We start from the raw sequence: 17,307 nt of genomic DNA, 5'->3' as shown, positions 1-17,307 counted from the left end.
ACTCGTTCACTGGAATTTAACTACCTTGTCAATGGGACTCCAATTTACGCTCTCCGTCCTTTGGTTCCAGGGAGTTGGCCACTTAAAAAGTTGATTTTTTTTTAAATGGCGTTTTAATTAACCTAGATGAAATTAGGAATCCCTTTTATTTTTTGATCTAATAATTTTTCTGGTAGTTTGTCAGGAGAGTTATGTGTGTGCATGTTAGTTACAAGTCAAATTATGTACTGGCATCAATTGAACAACACTGGAAGGTAAAAAGCTTTTGACAATATTAAGAATATCAAAAAGGCAATATCAGAGTAAACTTCACAGTATGCTGTACCAGAACTGTATCTTAATTGGAAGGAGAAGTAGTAATGCTGTATGACAAGGTCAGCGTCCATATGCTCATTCACATTTCTTGACCTTTGTCAAGACTCCCAAGAAAAACAACTTTGTAAGAAATCTTATTATATGAATTCCCAACTCAATTCACAGACAGTACATTACAAAAACATACTTCAGAGGATCAGGTTTTCAAATTCTGCCAACGTGGTCAAAGATTCAAATAGAAGCTTGAACTCCACACATCTCACATCCCTGACTTACCAATTCCCTGAGCCATCTAATATGCATGGAAATTCTGTGTAGCTGGTTTAAAAAAAAAAGTATTTGAATTCTCATTTCCTCTCAATTAGAATTAATCTACTTGAGTAAGTTAATAAGGTTTCATAAAATAGGATGGTTTGTGTAACTTCTAACACAATTAAATATTAATAAACTCCTGTGGGAGCAAGATCAATGGAGTACAAAATGTCTTCCTGAATTTTATCTTACAACATGTCATTTTAACCAGTTATATATTTCTCCATACTCTAAAAGAAGTTTTATACATCAGTAGAAGAGTGATGAAACCACACAGAAAAATCTCAGCATTTACAGAATAAAGGAGTGTGCACATCTCATGTTCCATTTCAAGAACAGAATCCACCATAGCCCAAAATAAATAACCATCACCTATGCAATACATGTCCATAATTGACCTGAAATATTACACATGGTCCATCTAGATAGTGATTAACCTAAAATTCCCCTTCTCTGGCCCTATTTGCAACAAAACCAAAATGCTATAAAACCAGAAGGTAATCACCTCTCTTAAATGACAATAGTAAATTACCTCTACCCAGTTGCCTGTATAATTCTGCCTGACCTTTTGTGAAAGAACATTTCTAGGTGTCTGGTTTTTGCTGGTCTCTTGGGTCTAGTATGAGTTTTCTCTTCCCTTAATTACAGAAGAAGAATCATAAATCTGAACCTCCATTTCTAGAACTACAACATAAGGTTGAAAGTACATTCTTCTTACAACAGAGGTGTTAGAAACACCAGTCAAAACAAACACCAAGCAATCATTCTTGAATTTCTAGCAGTTTTGTCTAAAAGATAGACTATGGAAGTCTGCAGAAAGTTTTGTACATAACTTTTTCTTTTAAAACATTGATAAGAAATATCTGTGTTTAAAAAAAAAAAACCAAACCAACAACTAAAATTAAAAAAATGCCCACAACTGAAAGACAAAAACTTTCTGGTTATCTGTTTCCCAAAATATTTCAGGGAAATCTAAATTCCCTCATTCCTTAACCCAAATATTTCATCCCTTGACCAGTTCTTTCACTGATATGTTTACAGAAACGTTCCTTTTCTTCCCAGATTTGAAAATATTCATTAGAAGGAAGCACTGCAGTAAAACTTACATTGACATTCTTTGCAGCACTTGCCATCCACATACGCCAGGGCAGAGTTAAGCGGGCAGTCAGAGAGGGGGCAAATCAAAGCCTCACACTGCACAGTGCCATTCTAGAAGAATAAAAGGTGCTTAACTGGTAGTTATATTTAGCAAGAGCAGAGATATTCTCAAACACAGGAATTTAAAATCTATTTTTAAATGCAATGAACTCGCTAACAATACCCCAAAAGACATTTTAACATGGTTCTTTTAATAACTACAAGAATAGAAACTATACCTTCAGAATATCATCCATGCAATCTTTCAGACATGTATGATTTGTTCTTTCAGATCATAATGATCTAAGATTTTTTTAGAGGCAAATCTATTTGGAGGTAGAACATTCTGCCAATCAGCAGCAAAGTGACAGATTAGTGTGAAATAACAACCTCACAGAACAATACTCTACCTTTTGATTTTTACATAAGAGACAATACATTTCTAAAAGGTAATAATATCATAGCTGCAAGAAAAAACTGAGACAAAAATACCTAATGCATTTAACAGTAAATTCAAAGCATTTTAAGTAGCTGTCAGCCAGATTTAATACTACGGACTAAGTCATCTTCTCATCAACCACAAAACTCTAAAAGCAAAACTAACGTCCCTCCAGAAATATAAAGATCAAAATCATACTAAGCTTAAGGAGAACCATTTAGCAAATTATAGATAGTAGCAAATCAGTCTAAGGTGCAGTACAGACAACAACAGTCTTTTCACCAGTTTCTAATGGCCTTTGGATTAGGCATTTAATGAGTTCAAATGGAATTAATGAGTTTTAAATGAATGGACGATAACAAAGATGCCGTGGTTTGGTACCTGAAAGGATACTTTCAATTGCTTCTGGAGTTGTGATACCTTTGGGAATCTTCCATCCACCTAAATAATCTTTTTCATTTGTGATATAACAGAGCATGCACATGACCCTGACATTTTACTCTTTATTACTTACTGAGATGTAACCAAAGGCAACTAAAGGGAATCAGGCACAAGGGATCTATTAAATCATTTGCTAAAAAAAAGGCTGTGTTTATAGTGATAAAAAGCAGGGAATTAATTATCCAGAGAAACGGTTTGCAACTCAGTGCATGGGAATAACATGACAGCTAAGTATATTGCATAGCATCTGCCTTTGGTGACATGAAACGGAGGAGAGCTACACGTGTTGGCACTGCTGAAACAATAGGAAAATGTATTTATTAAGACTATCCCTTACATTTAGAACAGGTTTTCTAGCACTTTGTTGTTACTGCCTAGCATACACCTGGAAGTTTTCTCATTATGTGGCCCAAAAAAACCGTAATTAGAGGAAGCACTGGAGTTCCTCGGTCTCCACTCAAATTGTAGCCATACCATGCAGGTGCAGTTCTTACAGCCGTCTGTCCAGGATTCAAACTCTCTGTACGTCATGCCTTTCATCGTGCAGGTCCTTTCACAGTAGCACTGATCCAACTTGTTCATCCTCTGCTCAGCTTGGGACAACTGTATTTAGAGTTCACAGAATAGTTTTGAATTTGTAAGTGGTTTTCACATTAGTATAAATGTGGTTAAAACAGTCCCCCTGACCAACAAGCATGCAGATGAGAGAATATATGTAGGAAAATGCAAAGACAATAAAGCAACTATTGTCAAATGCAATGTGATTAAACCATCAGTCATTCGGACACGGAAATTAAGAAGCAAGACACAATGCACTTCAGCTTTCTCTAGCGTCAGAGATATAATGAAAAGAAAGGAGTAAGTCAAGATGGGTATGGCCCCTGATTTCTTATCTTTGTATGGGGGAACCAACCAAGAATCGTGCTCCAAATAAACTACTTGCAGATATTAGGTTATGCACAAAAGACCTGAATCTGAGTAGAGAGGCAAAATTGGAGGTAAGGCTCAAAACCAATTTGTTAGCAATTGTTTCTCCACTTCAACCAATGCGCTTCTAACATTTGTGCATCAAATCAGCCAGGTAACAGCATCCCTGCATTCCTGCAGACATCTGAAGAACTGACATTTAAAACCAGAAGACTAGTCTATCTTCACCAGCAGACATGAATGCTTTTGGTGTGATATTCTAGGGGGAAAAAAAGAAAAAAAAGAAAATGCTGCTTTGGATTCTTAATTCGTCGCCTTGCATATATTTTGTTTGAACCCACCTTTGGCAGCTCAGGTCTAGAAAAGTCTTGGACCAGTAAGTCTTCCTGCAATAAGCACTATAAGCACAGTAACCTAATTCATTCATTTTATTAACTTGTTAGCCTAATACAGCTTGAATATCTACAAGCCCTTTCCTTGCTCAGGGATTTGGATCCTGTTTACTATTAAAAGATAGGATTCTATAAAAATACTAAAACAGAAGAAAGTTCTCTGAACTGGGAATTTGTATGTATGGACACTAGGCACAGATATATAAATACAAACATATAAACATACCATGCAGGGATGTTCCACACACACCCATGTGCAGATCCCCACACATGCACAAATAAGCTAAAAAGATAGCAATTAACGCCTTAGAGTCCTCGTTTCTCCCATGCCATGACTCCTAGTAAACATTACCTTAGCTGATGTTTTGGCTAAAATGTCTTGCAGTTCCATAATTTTCTGCACAAGTCCATGGAAGTCATTACAAGTTGGGCATGCTAGAATAACAAAATATGTATATTAATTTAAAAAAAAACCCATGTATTCATAATGGGTTCAATCACATCAAAGGTGACAACGAATACACTGAAACTCAAGGGTTTACAAAAGCTTGTAGGACAGAAAGTAGGTACAAAGCACACCTTTCATTTTATGGTATAAGAATTAATAGACTTACTGCGATTAAGATCTGGGCATTGAGAAATAAATCCTTGAGGCATGACAAGTAATTGCACATCTTGCATTATGCCCTGTGTGTAAGTGGAGAGGAGAAAAAAGATACATTATTTTTACCTGTCGAAATTATGTTTTCCATTCACCATGCAAAACATTAAAGCCCAGACAGGAAAACTACCTGATAAAACCAATACTTATGAATACATAGCTTCTTGCCTGGACCCAGTGTAGTGATAGAAGAATAAAGAGAAAGTAAAATAGATAGATGTACAAATACAGACATACTGCATCATTTTTAAAGACATAAGATTAAATGTCAAGATGTAATTATGTGGCAAGAGTTTGGTTGTTTTGAATTCATTGTTATTTTTAGTTAGCCACTGCAGAAAAGCTTGAAAGTGACCTTTAAAAGTAATTTGAAAAACAGTTGCAGTTTCAGTTACTTTGAAACACTCTTTTAAATAAAATGCAAATTTTTCACTAAGCTATAACTGTCAAATAGAAGTGAAGATTAAAGAAACTTGAGTCAGGAAAAACACATTCATGCAACCCCTTTATGATTTTGATGGGGATCTTTCATAAAGCATGCAGGATGCTGAGAAACTATATCTCTGTTACACAGTCACATGTTGGCAAGAACTTAGGGGAAGGGGAAGTTTAGCGCAAAATTCAACTATGCCACCTGGAAAGGGATGGTTTCACCCGGAAGAATAGATCCCACGCTTGCAGGCAAAATTTACATGCATCCTTAGTCATTAAGATATAATTAGCAGCCACTTTGCTGCTTTCCGAAAGCAATGGCCAAACAACAATTTCAAAGTGAACCATCCTGTCATATTCGTTCCAGATGTCCCTTTCATCCACGATCCCCTCCCTGCATCTCCAAAACTCCTTAGGAGGAAAAGCAAAATAATTACAACATGCTTCAGCGTGCTTACGAAGCGAATGTTTCACGACACTAAGAACACAATGCAAACTAAATGGAAAAGTCCACATTTCATCCACATACACAGGGCATTCAGTACAGATGTATTGAATCAAAGACAAAGAACCAGAACTTTGGCCTCAAGTGAATGACACAGGGTGACCTAGCAACCTAAGTGACCTACAGAGAAGAGTAGGCATCACTGGAGGGCAACTAAGAGGGTACTTAAGTACCATGCCCACCTTTCTCCCTTAACAACAAAGCTATGATCTAGAACAACTGGATGCTCCCCCGCACTGCACAAGGAGCTGCAGTGATTAGCTGACAGTGAAAAAATAGCTGTGCCTGAGACAGGGCTCTGCATCAGGACCTCCCACACCACGTGTTCTGGAAGTCAGGAGCAAAGACCTCTTTAAAGAGCACACCAAAAAGCTCACTGTATTGATTTCTCCTTCCTTCCTTCCACAGTGTCATCAGCTTCAGACTCATGTCAACCCAAGTTATGGCATTTTCATGAAAAGGAGGAATGGCAGGATCCAACCCATCCAAGTTTAAAACACTCTTCAATGAACACACAGGCAAGTATTCAAATAGTTTAGCTATTAACCAACAGCAAAGCTCCTCCAACCATTTGAGAAGCTTTATTCATCATACATCAGCTGTGATATGAGCTGGCTCTGCCACTCACCAGGAATTCAGGTCCCTTCTCCTTGTCCCAGAGTAACAACAGGGAGCTGCGACACCTAGCCTGGGCTCCCAAATCAGGACCTCTTGACAGTCCATGAGAGGCTTTGCACAAGCTCCTAAAGAACCTAGTCGTTCAAATTAACACACTGCTGGATGCTAGGTACTGAGAGAAGTTACATGGTACCAGAAATCAGATACCCAGAATTGCTCACTCAGACTTCAAACCTTAAAGTGAAACAGGTACAAATATATCCCAGTGTGAATATGCCTACTGGCACATTGGTTTAGTGCAGCAATATTAGGTTCAAAATCAAATACAGCCACATAACACCTTTTTCAGAGTGACTAATGATTTTAAGTGCCTCGACCCCTCTGGACAATCCATTTAATCCACTCAAAGCAGCCTGGTTTTTGGAAATAGCTAAGCACCTGGACCTCCCAAAATCTGATCAGTAGGAGTTGTCCCACAGTGAGCATCTAGAAGTATAGGCTCTCCAAAACACTAAGAAGCGTTGAAAGTCATCATCTTCTAAACTGATGAATCTCCTGTACAACAGCACCATTTTCATTTTCAGATGCAGTTTGACCATTGGTACTATATTAAGCTGGAGAAATCACTTAGCACAGTATATATTGGCTATATCGATGCTCTTTTAACAGCTATCCATTTCTGTATTTTTGCTAAGCTGGTTTATATTTGTAACTGAGGCAAAATACTCCATGTATTTTGTTTCATTTTATCTTTCTTGAAAAGAAACAAACAAAAGCCCCTACAGTCCACTACTGGAGTATTTATTTTTGTACACCTAATGAGCTTCTTCACAGTGACTATTCTTTTGCAAAAAAAAGAATAGAATCAAGTCAAAAACTGAGAAGACGCAAAAAAATAAAGGCAATATTAAAAAAAAGTATTAATTATAAGCATGTAGAATAATTGAAGTGTATCTGAGATCATTTTAAGCAGTGCATTAATATCTTCTGATTTTATTCTTGGAGTCAACTGTTTATTTAAGCCAGAAATATAATTTTGCAGCTTGTTTAACAGACATCCTTTTAGTCTTATAGAGAAAAAGGAAACATGTATTGAATTGAAAAATAAAAACAAAGTCATGCTTCAGTTTTCAAATCTGAGTGCCCCAGTGGACCTCTGTACTTCATACACAACAAGTATATAAATTAGCATTTAAGTATAGCAAACAGTATTTCAACACCCCAAAACTAATTTTAGCACAAAAGCTCAGAACTTGCTGTGAAAACCATAGCCAAAGTGTTTTACACTGAAAAAAAAAGATTTAGAAGGCCATATTTTAAAAAGTGATTGGGTCTGCAATCAACATCATCAATTCTGTTTTGCAGCTCAAGTAAAAAGATGCCTACTGGGAGGAAAATGGGACAGCATCCACAGGGATGCCATCAGTTGTTAAAGTAGCTCCAGAGAAGACTCAGGCCAGACCACAGACAGCGGCTGTGACCAATGAGTGCTACCTAATGGACTCAGAGGAATCAAAATTTACACTCCAGTTCAACATAGCATTCACTTTTTCAATCTTGCTATACACCAGGTGCTTGCTATCTATACATGTTAAAGCAGAAGCAGTAAGCAAAAAGCACGCACAAATATTCTTCCTCTGAGGGAAAAAGCATTCTCTTCATTGATGTTAGCCACCTCATTCATTTCTGAGCCAAGAAGATACTGTGGTGAAATCTAAATCCTACAGAGGCAATGAAATTGGAGTTCCTGAAACTGTAGTGTTCTGTGTCACACAAAAAATTCATCTAGCTATGAAAGAGACAATAAACTCATGATTTATTTCCTGGAGTTTTGTTGCACTTGGCCATTTACCTTTCCCTGTATTAGGCTGCTGTTGGCTGTGTCATTTGGTGACACCAAGCCCTACGCATCTGGCTCTGCAACTTTATTTAGTGAAGTCCAGTTTGATGGAAACACAGCTCACGACATCAGATATGCTGATACATAACACACCATGGCCCTAAGAACTGTGTTATGATTACAGAAGCACAGACTGGTTGAGGTTGGGAGGCACGTCCTGGGATCATCAACTCCAACTTCCCTGCTCAAGCAGGACCAGCCATAGCAGGTTGCCCAGGATTGTGTCCGAATGGCCTTTGAACATCTCCGTATCTCTGACCAACCTCACAGTAGAACTGTTTTCTTATGTTCAGATGGAATTTCAGGTGTTTCAGTTTTTGTCCATCGCTTCTTGGCCGGGCACTATTGAGAAGAGTCTGGATCCCTCATCTTCATTTCCCCCCACCCCCATTTATATTTATGTGTATTACACATATTTATGTGTATTTATACACATTGATGAGATCCCCCTGAGCCTTCTCTTCTCTTCATATGAAAGATGCTTCAAACCCTTAAACATTTTTATTTAAGTTCACCCTTTTCCTTTCAGGGAATGCATACCTTAAAATAACCATGTGCATTATTCCTCTGTCCCAGCCAAAAGGTTGTACCCAAAGGTAAGTCCATGAAGGGCTTCTCCACCACTCTTTCATAAATTCTGAAAAGGAAGGGAAAAATAAAGTCCCAGGTTGTTACCATCTCATTTACTCAGAGTTGGAATGTTCCAAATGTGACAACTTCTTATAAAACAACACTCTCTACTTACTTATTGCAGTCCACATGTAAAATCAAGTGAGAAGCACTGATTGCTAAGGAAAGCCTGTGCCATTTATCATCTGCCAAAATGTATGGGAATACTTCTGTGTGGGAACGATGACTGCCTGAACGATAATGCAACCTGATTTCATTTCGATGACCGCTGCTTTCCAGCTCCAGGTACCTGTACCATAAATGCACCATCATGTCATGAACCATTCTTATCAGCACAGCAACATTTTACATAACACAACTTCTCATTATCATGCAGGAACCATTTAAAACAGGGGCAAAGATAAGCAAGGAGATACAAAGATGAAAGCAGACACTTTCCAGATTTGCACTGCACCCTTCTTTTCAATAACACATAATAGCAGGTTCCAACTTGCATGTAAGTACACAAGATTCCAAGCCAAGTATTTTTTTCCTCTAGCAACACTATTTTCCATAACATGATCTGATTGGAAATATAATTACCCTATTATGAATAATTGCCTCATACCCTGAAAGCACGGTGAGGGCACTCTCAAGGCAGGAATGGACAAAAGACAACAACCAAGTTTTGCAATAGGGACATCATTAGCTGTTGCCAGCCAGGGAAGTAAGCGAGAACTAAGACTGGATGCTGCTTTGTTTGCTTTGAGATGTACTGCTAACATCTCCTTTCATTTTTCATAATAAAATTTCTCCAAAGAAATACAAAATCAAGAAGTGCTAACTCTTCAGAACAATTTATATATGTGTACATATTTTCTTTGTTAGATAATTATGTGTATTTGTGGTGTGTGTGTGTGTATACACATGCATGTATATGTATGCACATATATGTGTATACGTATATACACGTTAAAAAAACAGCATTGCAGCTATACCAAGATAAGTGCACCATACACCAGATTTGCAGATTGCTAACACAAGCTTTGCTGGTGAAATTCCAGAAGATCAATGTAAAAAGCACCCCATAACCAAACTTGGTACTTAGTCAGACAGGGCTATTTCTTGTACATTGGACCTCTTCTGGGAACAAGCTTGACAAACCATTTGTCTTCTAAGTTTCTCATTTTAAAGTTACCCCCTACAATGCTTTTAAAACATGAAAGGAAAACAGAAATGCAGATTCTCTAATAATCATATGCAACCTACAGCTAAAGAGCAAGGAAAATAATATATTATGTAGTGAGATGCACAAGAGCTGGGAGAATGGACGATTCATTTTTGTCTATTTTTGCTGTTACATCTGCAGTCAGGCATGACACTGGTTTATAATCTGAGCGCACACGTGGTTTAGGGTGACACTGTTTATTGTAACCGGCTATCTGTATTAAAGAACAGACAAGACAAGACAATGGTGGCAGTTTTCAAGAGTGAAGATGAGGCCAAATCAAAATCATCTTGTACAATCATTATCCCTAGGAGGAGACTGGGCTCACTGCACATCTCTCCTTCCTTCAGGGTGTTTCACGGTGGAACATGCCTAGCAATAGCACAAAAACAATTATCCTTTTGCAAAACTGGCAAAGGGCAATTTCTTCTTCTTCCTCCCCAATATTAACAAAGCAGTTAACTAGAGTCAGCAGTAAATTCTATAATCTGAGATAATTTACCTCCTCATGGCCCAAAAATAATTTTTGCATTGGCAAGAAGTGTAAACTAATTGAAGGCCTGGCTGGAAAAAAAATGGGCAATAGTGGCAGGACATCAGTCAACTTAATAACCTCCTTCATAACTCAAGCTTCAAGGATAAAAATAAGGTCACTCTCAACCTAACAGAGAAGGGGAACATTGCAGAACTGGACGCCTCCAGCAACTTTCAAGTGTCTCTACCCAGTTGCAGATACAGTCTGGAAACAGAAAGGGATGCATATGTTGAAACATTATGTCCTAATAGAACCAAGGGCTACCTCCTACTCTCTTTGAAGTCAATGACAGAACTGATGCCAGCCAGCACACGGAGATGCAGGCAGGCAGGGAACAAACTATGACAGCAGACATACAGTCAGTACAGAAGGTATAAAACGAACACTCATGTTGCTCCTTATGCAGGTGAGATAATGAAATTTCTGTGAATGAAACATGGATTTCCTCATAAAAAGAAGACACCACTGTAAAAATTTCAGGGATTAACAACTGCTGAGAGAGGATGCTGACATTCGATGGCACTGCAATAAACAAGGAAATCTTCCTCCACAAAGCTGTGCAAAAATTGTGGATGCTGGGGGTTTTGTTTTAACTGTGACTGTTTTGAGATCCACAGGCAATCTCTTTTGTTCTTCATTTGGTAAACTAACAAATACATCTCCCTTCTAAAGGCTTGATGGCTGTTAGAGCAAATGTGCATCAAAATGAAAAAGAAAATAATAATACCCATTAGGAGAATTATTAGGAGAATAATTTATGGTTTACTAGTAATCTGTAGAGGCAGCAGGAAAACACAATTAGAATAGCAAGTAGAATGACAGACGGAACAATATTCCCTTCAGCTTGAACTAAGGCCATGACACTGAAACACAGGGAAGTGGAAGTTAATCACTTGCACTTCATTTTTTACAGAACACTGTGCTTGTTATTCCACTTTTCTGTATTTGCTTAACTGCCTGGACTTAAACAGCTCTGGCTCAGTCTCATGAGCTTCAGAAGACGGGACAACCAGGTATGGCTGGAGATGCAAAGTCTGCCCGCAGCGAGGCTTCTCGTGCCATCTGTGAGGCTGTAACAAAGCACGCACTTGGGTACGCACTTGCCAAAGGTTTGGAAGAGTCTTTGAGAAAGTAAGCTAAGCATTAACAAATACATCTAATTTTAAAAACTCATTTCTGGTGACAAAAATACTCTAAACTTCTCTCTATGCTCAGGATCACTGATCTTTTGAGAGAAAAGAGGGGTGATCTTGTTTCCTAAAGGACTTACTCCCAAAGGAAACAGTAACAGCATCATATTGCAGTCTTCTCCTAACCAGGAAACTCACTACTGAAAAGTTTCAGGGGCAACTCATCAGCTGAATCACTGGGTTCTTGTCCACACCATCCCAGCCCACCCATCGCAGGGAGAGCATCAGCCAAAGAATTCCCATTACTAACGTGGCTACTGCCTCTCCTAACAGCTCCAAGGTGCTCGTCTATGCTGTGAAAGGCAAACAGCTCTAAGTAAAAAATAAACCACAATGAGAAACACAATTCAACAGGAGACCCTGCTTCCCCCTTTGCTAATGTCCATGATCTCTGTGGTTGTTTAATCAATACCAGCCTGCACGCTTTGGGTCAAATGGATTTAACTTAGTAGGGAGGTGATAAGTGCTTAGGTTTACTACGTTTGCCATATGGAGAAGAAAATACCAACCTGAAAAAAGGTTGCTACATCTCCGCAGATCACTCTGTGCATGCACAATCATTGCAAAGGCAAGAGCCAAGGCCACCGTAAGATCGGTCACTCTGCTTGGAAACCAGCCAGACCCCTTATGCACTGACTAAGGCTGAGCCTATTTTCATAAGAGGAAGAAATTTGTCTCAAATGCCCCAGAGGTATTTGAGACAGAACCCAGCGATGTTTCCTCTGCTGCCCAGCACTGATCCATCGTAACTCCTGGATAAGAGCTGAGAGTCAGCAGACCTGCTCAGCTGCAGAGCTGCTACCGCCCATCACGGTGAAGGGCGCGTGGTCTGCACGAGCCTGCGCGGGACCTGCGGGATGCGACAGACCCATGCGGGGGAGACTGTGGAAGTAAAAGTCAGGATGTACAGCAAAAAGCTGGAGATTTAGGAGGTGAGAGACCAGATGGTCCTGGTGTACGCAGTAGCAGTCTTTGAGAAGAGGGAGGTATGGCCCTTCCAGCTAACTGCCAGCGTTGGTAACGTCAAGCCTTTGATGGCTCATTTGGCATCCCTGCTCACGCAGCAAACACGCACTGCACCTGCCCACTCCTACTGCAGGCAACTAATAAAAATCTACTGCAATTTACAGCATGTAGACAAATATTTTATAAGCTAAAGGCAAGAGATCATGTCTGCTGCTTATGAATTTATGACAGGGTGGGGTTTTTTTAAACTTTTACTACTCATATTTATAGGTATAGTGCTAAAAGAGTTCTTCATGGCTCTTTGATCTACACTAAGAAGAAAAGAAAAACCAATAGAATTAAAGAGTAGCGTGTACTTAAGAAAAAAATCACAATCCTTGTCTCCATTCCTTAAAAAAACCTTTACCTGAAGATTTTTGATACAACTGTTCTGGCTTTTTTGTTAGGTATAATTACATAAAACATAAAAAAAAGAGATCCTACCCAGTAGACCCTATTCATTGCAAACTATGGCTACAATAGCAGTAAGCAATTCTGCTGGGTATGGATTATGAAGATGTAAAAGCAGTTCACGCCGCACAGCCACCACATTCAGCAATGCGTTATTTGCTATTTTCCATGGTATGATGACTGGGCAGTCAGGAGTGTGAGCCTTAGTTTTTCTATTTGGAAGTAACACTTAAAGCGTTCTGAAACATTAACCAGGAGTTTTTACTGCTTGGTGCATCCCCTAGAACCATATGGCATTAAAATATGCCCTGATGGATTCTAAATGCCAAGTGGCAACTGCGCTATACCTGTAAAAACCTAGTCCCCACCTCTTACTTACACTACTGCTTGGCATTACTGCCTTTGCCATTTTCCCTGACTATCCAGAGCTCTACCTAGGCAAGAGATGACTGGCGGTTTTGCCAGGGAGTGATACATTTTAAAAAAGTTCTTTACTTTTCTGGATAAAATGGTAGCACTTAGTGCAAGTGCACAGTGGGCAGGAAAGCCACCAATTCAGTTTCTGTCCTTCTTTTGCTGAATACAGTTTTAGATCCAGGCAAGAATTTTCTGACGTAGAATAATTTTTCTTAAAAAATGCTGTTCCATTCATTAAAACCAAATCTTTTGATAGAAACAAACACTCTGCAGCAAGGTTTCTGGGGCCCAGGATGAAATGCTTGTTAAAATGAGTGACAGAGACTCTCCAAAAGACTTCCTCAAATACTCTTTAATGCCACAGTTATTACCTATTTGAAAACAGAGATTCCCAGTGAAGAGAGGCTGAAATCAGAAGAGGGTGTTTTCCGTATTGAAACAGAGCGCACAAACAACAGGACAGTAAAAACAGTCTCTCAGGTTGAACTGATGAGGCTCTTCCATTACACAGAATTCATCAATCAAAAAGAACAAGTCAGGTACAAGAGCAACCTAAATTCAGTAAGCTGATTCCAAGTCCTATGCCTATACTAACACATAAAGCCAGCAAGGCCCATTTCCTGGCCCTGGAGACAAATATTAACAGTGGTGCTCCACTACAACTCACACCCATATGGGTGCTCTCTCCCACTTTTTCCCTGAAATAGGTGGTTTTTTCCATGCTGCTTGTTGGGAACAGTCCCTGGCCAACGCTACTCCACAAACCCTGCCCTGACATCATCTGCAAGGGTGCTAATTGCAGGAGACAGAAGCATGCCAAGGAAGATGCTAACAATTATGCAGAATGGACAACAGCAGGCCAGGGCGCTCTTTGGTTTACTAGCATAGCCCTGGCCAGGCACTGCCAACAAAGCTTTTTACTGCATCGAGTGGGGGGGGGGCGGGGGGGGGAAAAAGAGAATGGCACTCCTCAGGACACTTTTCTCAGATGGAAAAGAACCAAGTGCGAGTCCCTGCTCCAAATCAGGCAGAGCAGAGATTAATGGTGCAAGGAAAATGCCTCTGAAGTACCCCAGCCAGCGAGCTACTTATCATTCTGGCATTTACATATCTTCTGCTGTTTATTTTCTTCTACCACAAAAAAGGTCAACCATTTTAGCTTTGTTCTAGCATGATGACTGCTCATTGCACTGGATAGCTATGGAGGACAGCTGGAAAGGAGGTAGGTGCATTCCTGATGTGCACAGGAGACAGACCTCCGTGCTGGGACATGCAGCGAGGAACACCCTCCACATCAGGATGTTCATGGGACATGACAAGCAACAGATGAGTGGAAGGGTAGAGAGACACCACGTCTGTACCCGACTCAAATAAAGCATGTGGGAGAAAAATATATGCCAATAAGATCGTGTTTCTATCAACATCTTGCAGCCCCTCATCTGACCTCAGTGGGGCTGCTGTGATCTGGAAGACCGCGCTGACTTTGAAGGCAAGAGCTTGCCTCTCACCTGAGAGATCTCTCTGCTCACCTCCCAGACTTTGAGCTAGCTGTGCTCCTAAATCAGGGTAGCAGAATCTTACCTTCCCCACCTGCAGAGTCTCCATAGCCTCTGCTGAGCTTAGCGCTATGATTCAAGAGCCCCTCATCATCGCAGGAGCAAGATATCCGCAGCCCTCTAACATCACTGCTGATGACAAGGCACGGCGCCCAGCCAGCCTTCCCTGAGCGCTTGTGGGAGCTCAGCAGCAGCTAGAAGCAAGAGCTGAGGTCGAGTTCCCACCAAGCTCCCCAAAGCACTCCAAGAAGGGCTATTCTCCCAAAAGGTGCCGGCTTGGCCTTGCAAAAATTCAAACCTGGTGTTATGGCCCATTGTCCATACCGTCTCTGTTAGAGCTGTGAATGTGAAATCAGATTCCCAAACTAGAAAATACTCTTTGAAAGACAATTCTTGCCTTTGAGCAATTGCTCTCATGCCTCCCATCTCTTCCACTAACCCCATTTATCAATATATTTATTCCCATTTCGTTCTCACTATCACACAGCCCCACTAATATCAATCTTGCCTATCTGAAGCTTCTTTTTCTGCTAAAAATCAAGGAGGAAAGAAACTTCCCCAGATCAAACGCTGTAAAATCAAATGGCATAAACCATCCCTCTCACTCCCTTTCTTGACAAAGTTTCTCCACAGAGAGCAAGAGGACTGCAAATACAATAAACAACTTTCCGATATATGTATTAGTAAAAGCAAAAGCCAGTTTCAACCTAACTCTTCCCATTTCCCACCCTGACAGAATACAGATTTCTTTGTTATTTATTTGTTAATAGAAACCCTTTCAAACCACAGTAGAAGAATAACGGTATCTGTCAAAACTCACGATTTCAACTATTTCACTGGCAGTTTTCAGTGTCACAGGCAGGGACAAATCTTTTTTCTCTTATTCAAGTAGGTCTGTCGCTAGTCTCAACTCAAACTCCATGCTCATACGAGCATTTTGTAACAAGTTTGCAACCAAATCACCCAGGATTAGTTGGCACTGTGATGATTTACAAGAGCAGATAGCCTAACCTGACTTGATTTACAGAAGTTAAAGGAAGGTGGTTTTAAGGTGGGTGCATTACAAGAATTTACATCCTATTGGCAATTTTCTTTTTCCTTTTTTTTGTGGCCACAAAGTGTAAACTAAACTGAAGCAGAAAAATCCAGGCAATAGTGACAAGGCATCCACCAATTTAATAACATCTCTTATAACCAACACTTAAAGAAACAGGTCATTCCCAACGTTAAGAAGGCATTAAACAGAGTATAACACAAAATTGCTGCTTTACAAATACTTCCCTCCAACCACACACTCGGGGATAAAAGTTAATCTCCCAAACCAACAGAAACAAGGAATCTTTCTCTTTTGGGGCAGAGGCAGTAGCCCAGCCAGTCAGTGGCTATACAGAGAATCCTTTGTCCCACAGAATTTTCTCATGCACTAGAAAAGCAGTGAATGAATGTAAGAAAATACCTTTTTTTCTGACACCTTTGATGAAACATGCAAACTGTGTCAAAAGAAAAGGTGGCTGACACCAGAGGAGATTTAAATCGCTAGAGGAAGTAAATTCAAAAGCAATTGATGGTTATGAATAAATTTAAGAGGGTTCATAATTATTGTCAGAATAGTAAGAAATGGTAAGTAAGATTTACCACCAAAAAAAAAATAAAATACAGAACATTATAAGTCTCCACTCTTCCAGCAAAGAATAGCACGAAGTGGTTTAAAAAGCAGAAATTAGCTACCACTACTTTTGGCACAAGGAACAGCCACATACAGCTTTAATGCCTGAAAATTAATCCCATGTGATTCTTACCTAATATCTACTCTGCAAGCTATTGATGGGGAGGGGGAGAGCACCCCTCAAACAAAACCAACGTCACTCTATGGTATTGGCTTAAGTGGCAAATACTGAAAGTTTTTCTCAGTGTAATGTGATTTGGTGGTGTTGGAGAGAAGACTTCACACTGCCGTCCAGAAATACAGATACTCATACATCAAAAGCAGGGAACATAGAGTTCCACCTCTATTTTAATACAATGGTCAAATGATAGAACAAAATTCATGCATCCAGAGTTCACCTCTGGGAACTTATCTCCCTGTATGGCTAAATCTGTAAGAGAGAGAAATTGTCACAGATAATTTCCCCCTAGACACCGAACGAGGTCTGAAACTGCTGTACAGCACAACCCGTTTGAGAGCGGATGATCACAAGACACCAACAGCTGTGAAAACAAATGCTAAGTAAGGCAGAAATTGAATAAATTAGGAGAGAGACACAATTAAGTGTAGGG

General features: G+C 39.7%; 1 protein-coding gene across 1 annotated transcript in view; it reads right to left on the bottom strand.

The window, feature by feature from the left end:
• Positions 1 to 17,307, bottom strand: part of NELL2 (neural EGFL like 2) — a 171,359-nt gene that overhangs the window by 112,353 nt on the left and 41,699 nt on the right. Inside the window, exons 3-8 of the mRNA XM_009642290.2 lie at positions 8,825 to 8,998; positions 8,620 to 8,716; positions 4,578 to 4,650; positions 4,316 to 4,398; positions 3,119 to 3,247; positions 1,734 to 1,836 (exon numbers count right to left, since the gene is read on the bottom strand). Coding sequence (XP_009640585.1) covers positions 1,734 to 1,836; positions 3,119 to 3,247; positions 4,316 to 4,398; positions 4,578 to 4,650; positions 8,620 to 8,716; positions 8,825 to 8,998 — 659 coding nt within the window. The remainder of the gene's footprint in view (positions 1 to 1,733; positions 1,837 to 3,118; positions 3,248 to 4,315; positions 4,399 to 4,577; positions 4,651 to 8,619; positions 8,717 to 8,824; positions 8,999 to 17,307) is intronic.

The sequence above is a fragment of the Egretta garzetta genome, unplaced genomic scaffold (assembly GCF_000687185.1).
Source record: "Egretta garzetta isolate BGI_Z169 unplaced genomic scaffold, ASM68718v1 scaffold420, whole genome shotgun sequence".
Classification (NCBI taxonomy): domain Eukaryota; kingdom Metazoa; phylum Chordata; class Aves; order Pelecaniformes; family Ardeidae; genus Egretta; species Egretta garzetta.
The sequence above is the reverse complement of the archived record's forward strand: the minus strand, read 5'-3'. Positions and strand labels throughout refer to the sequence as shown.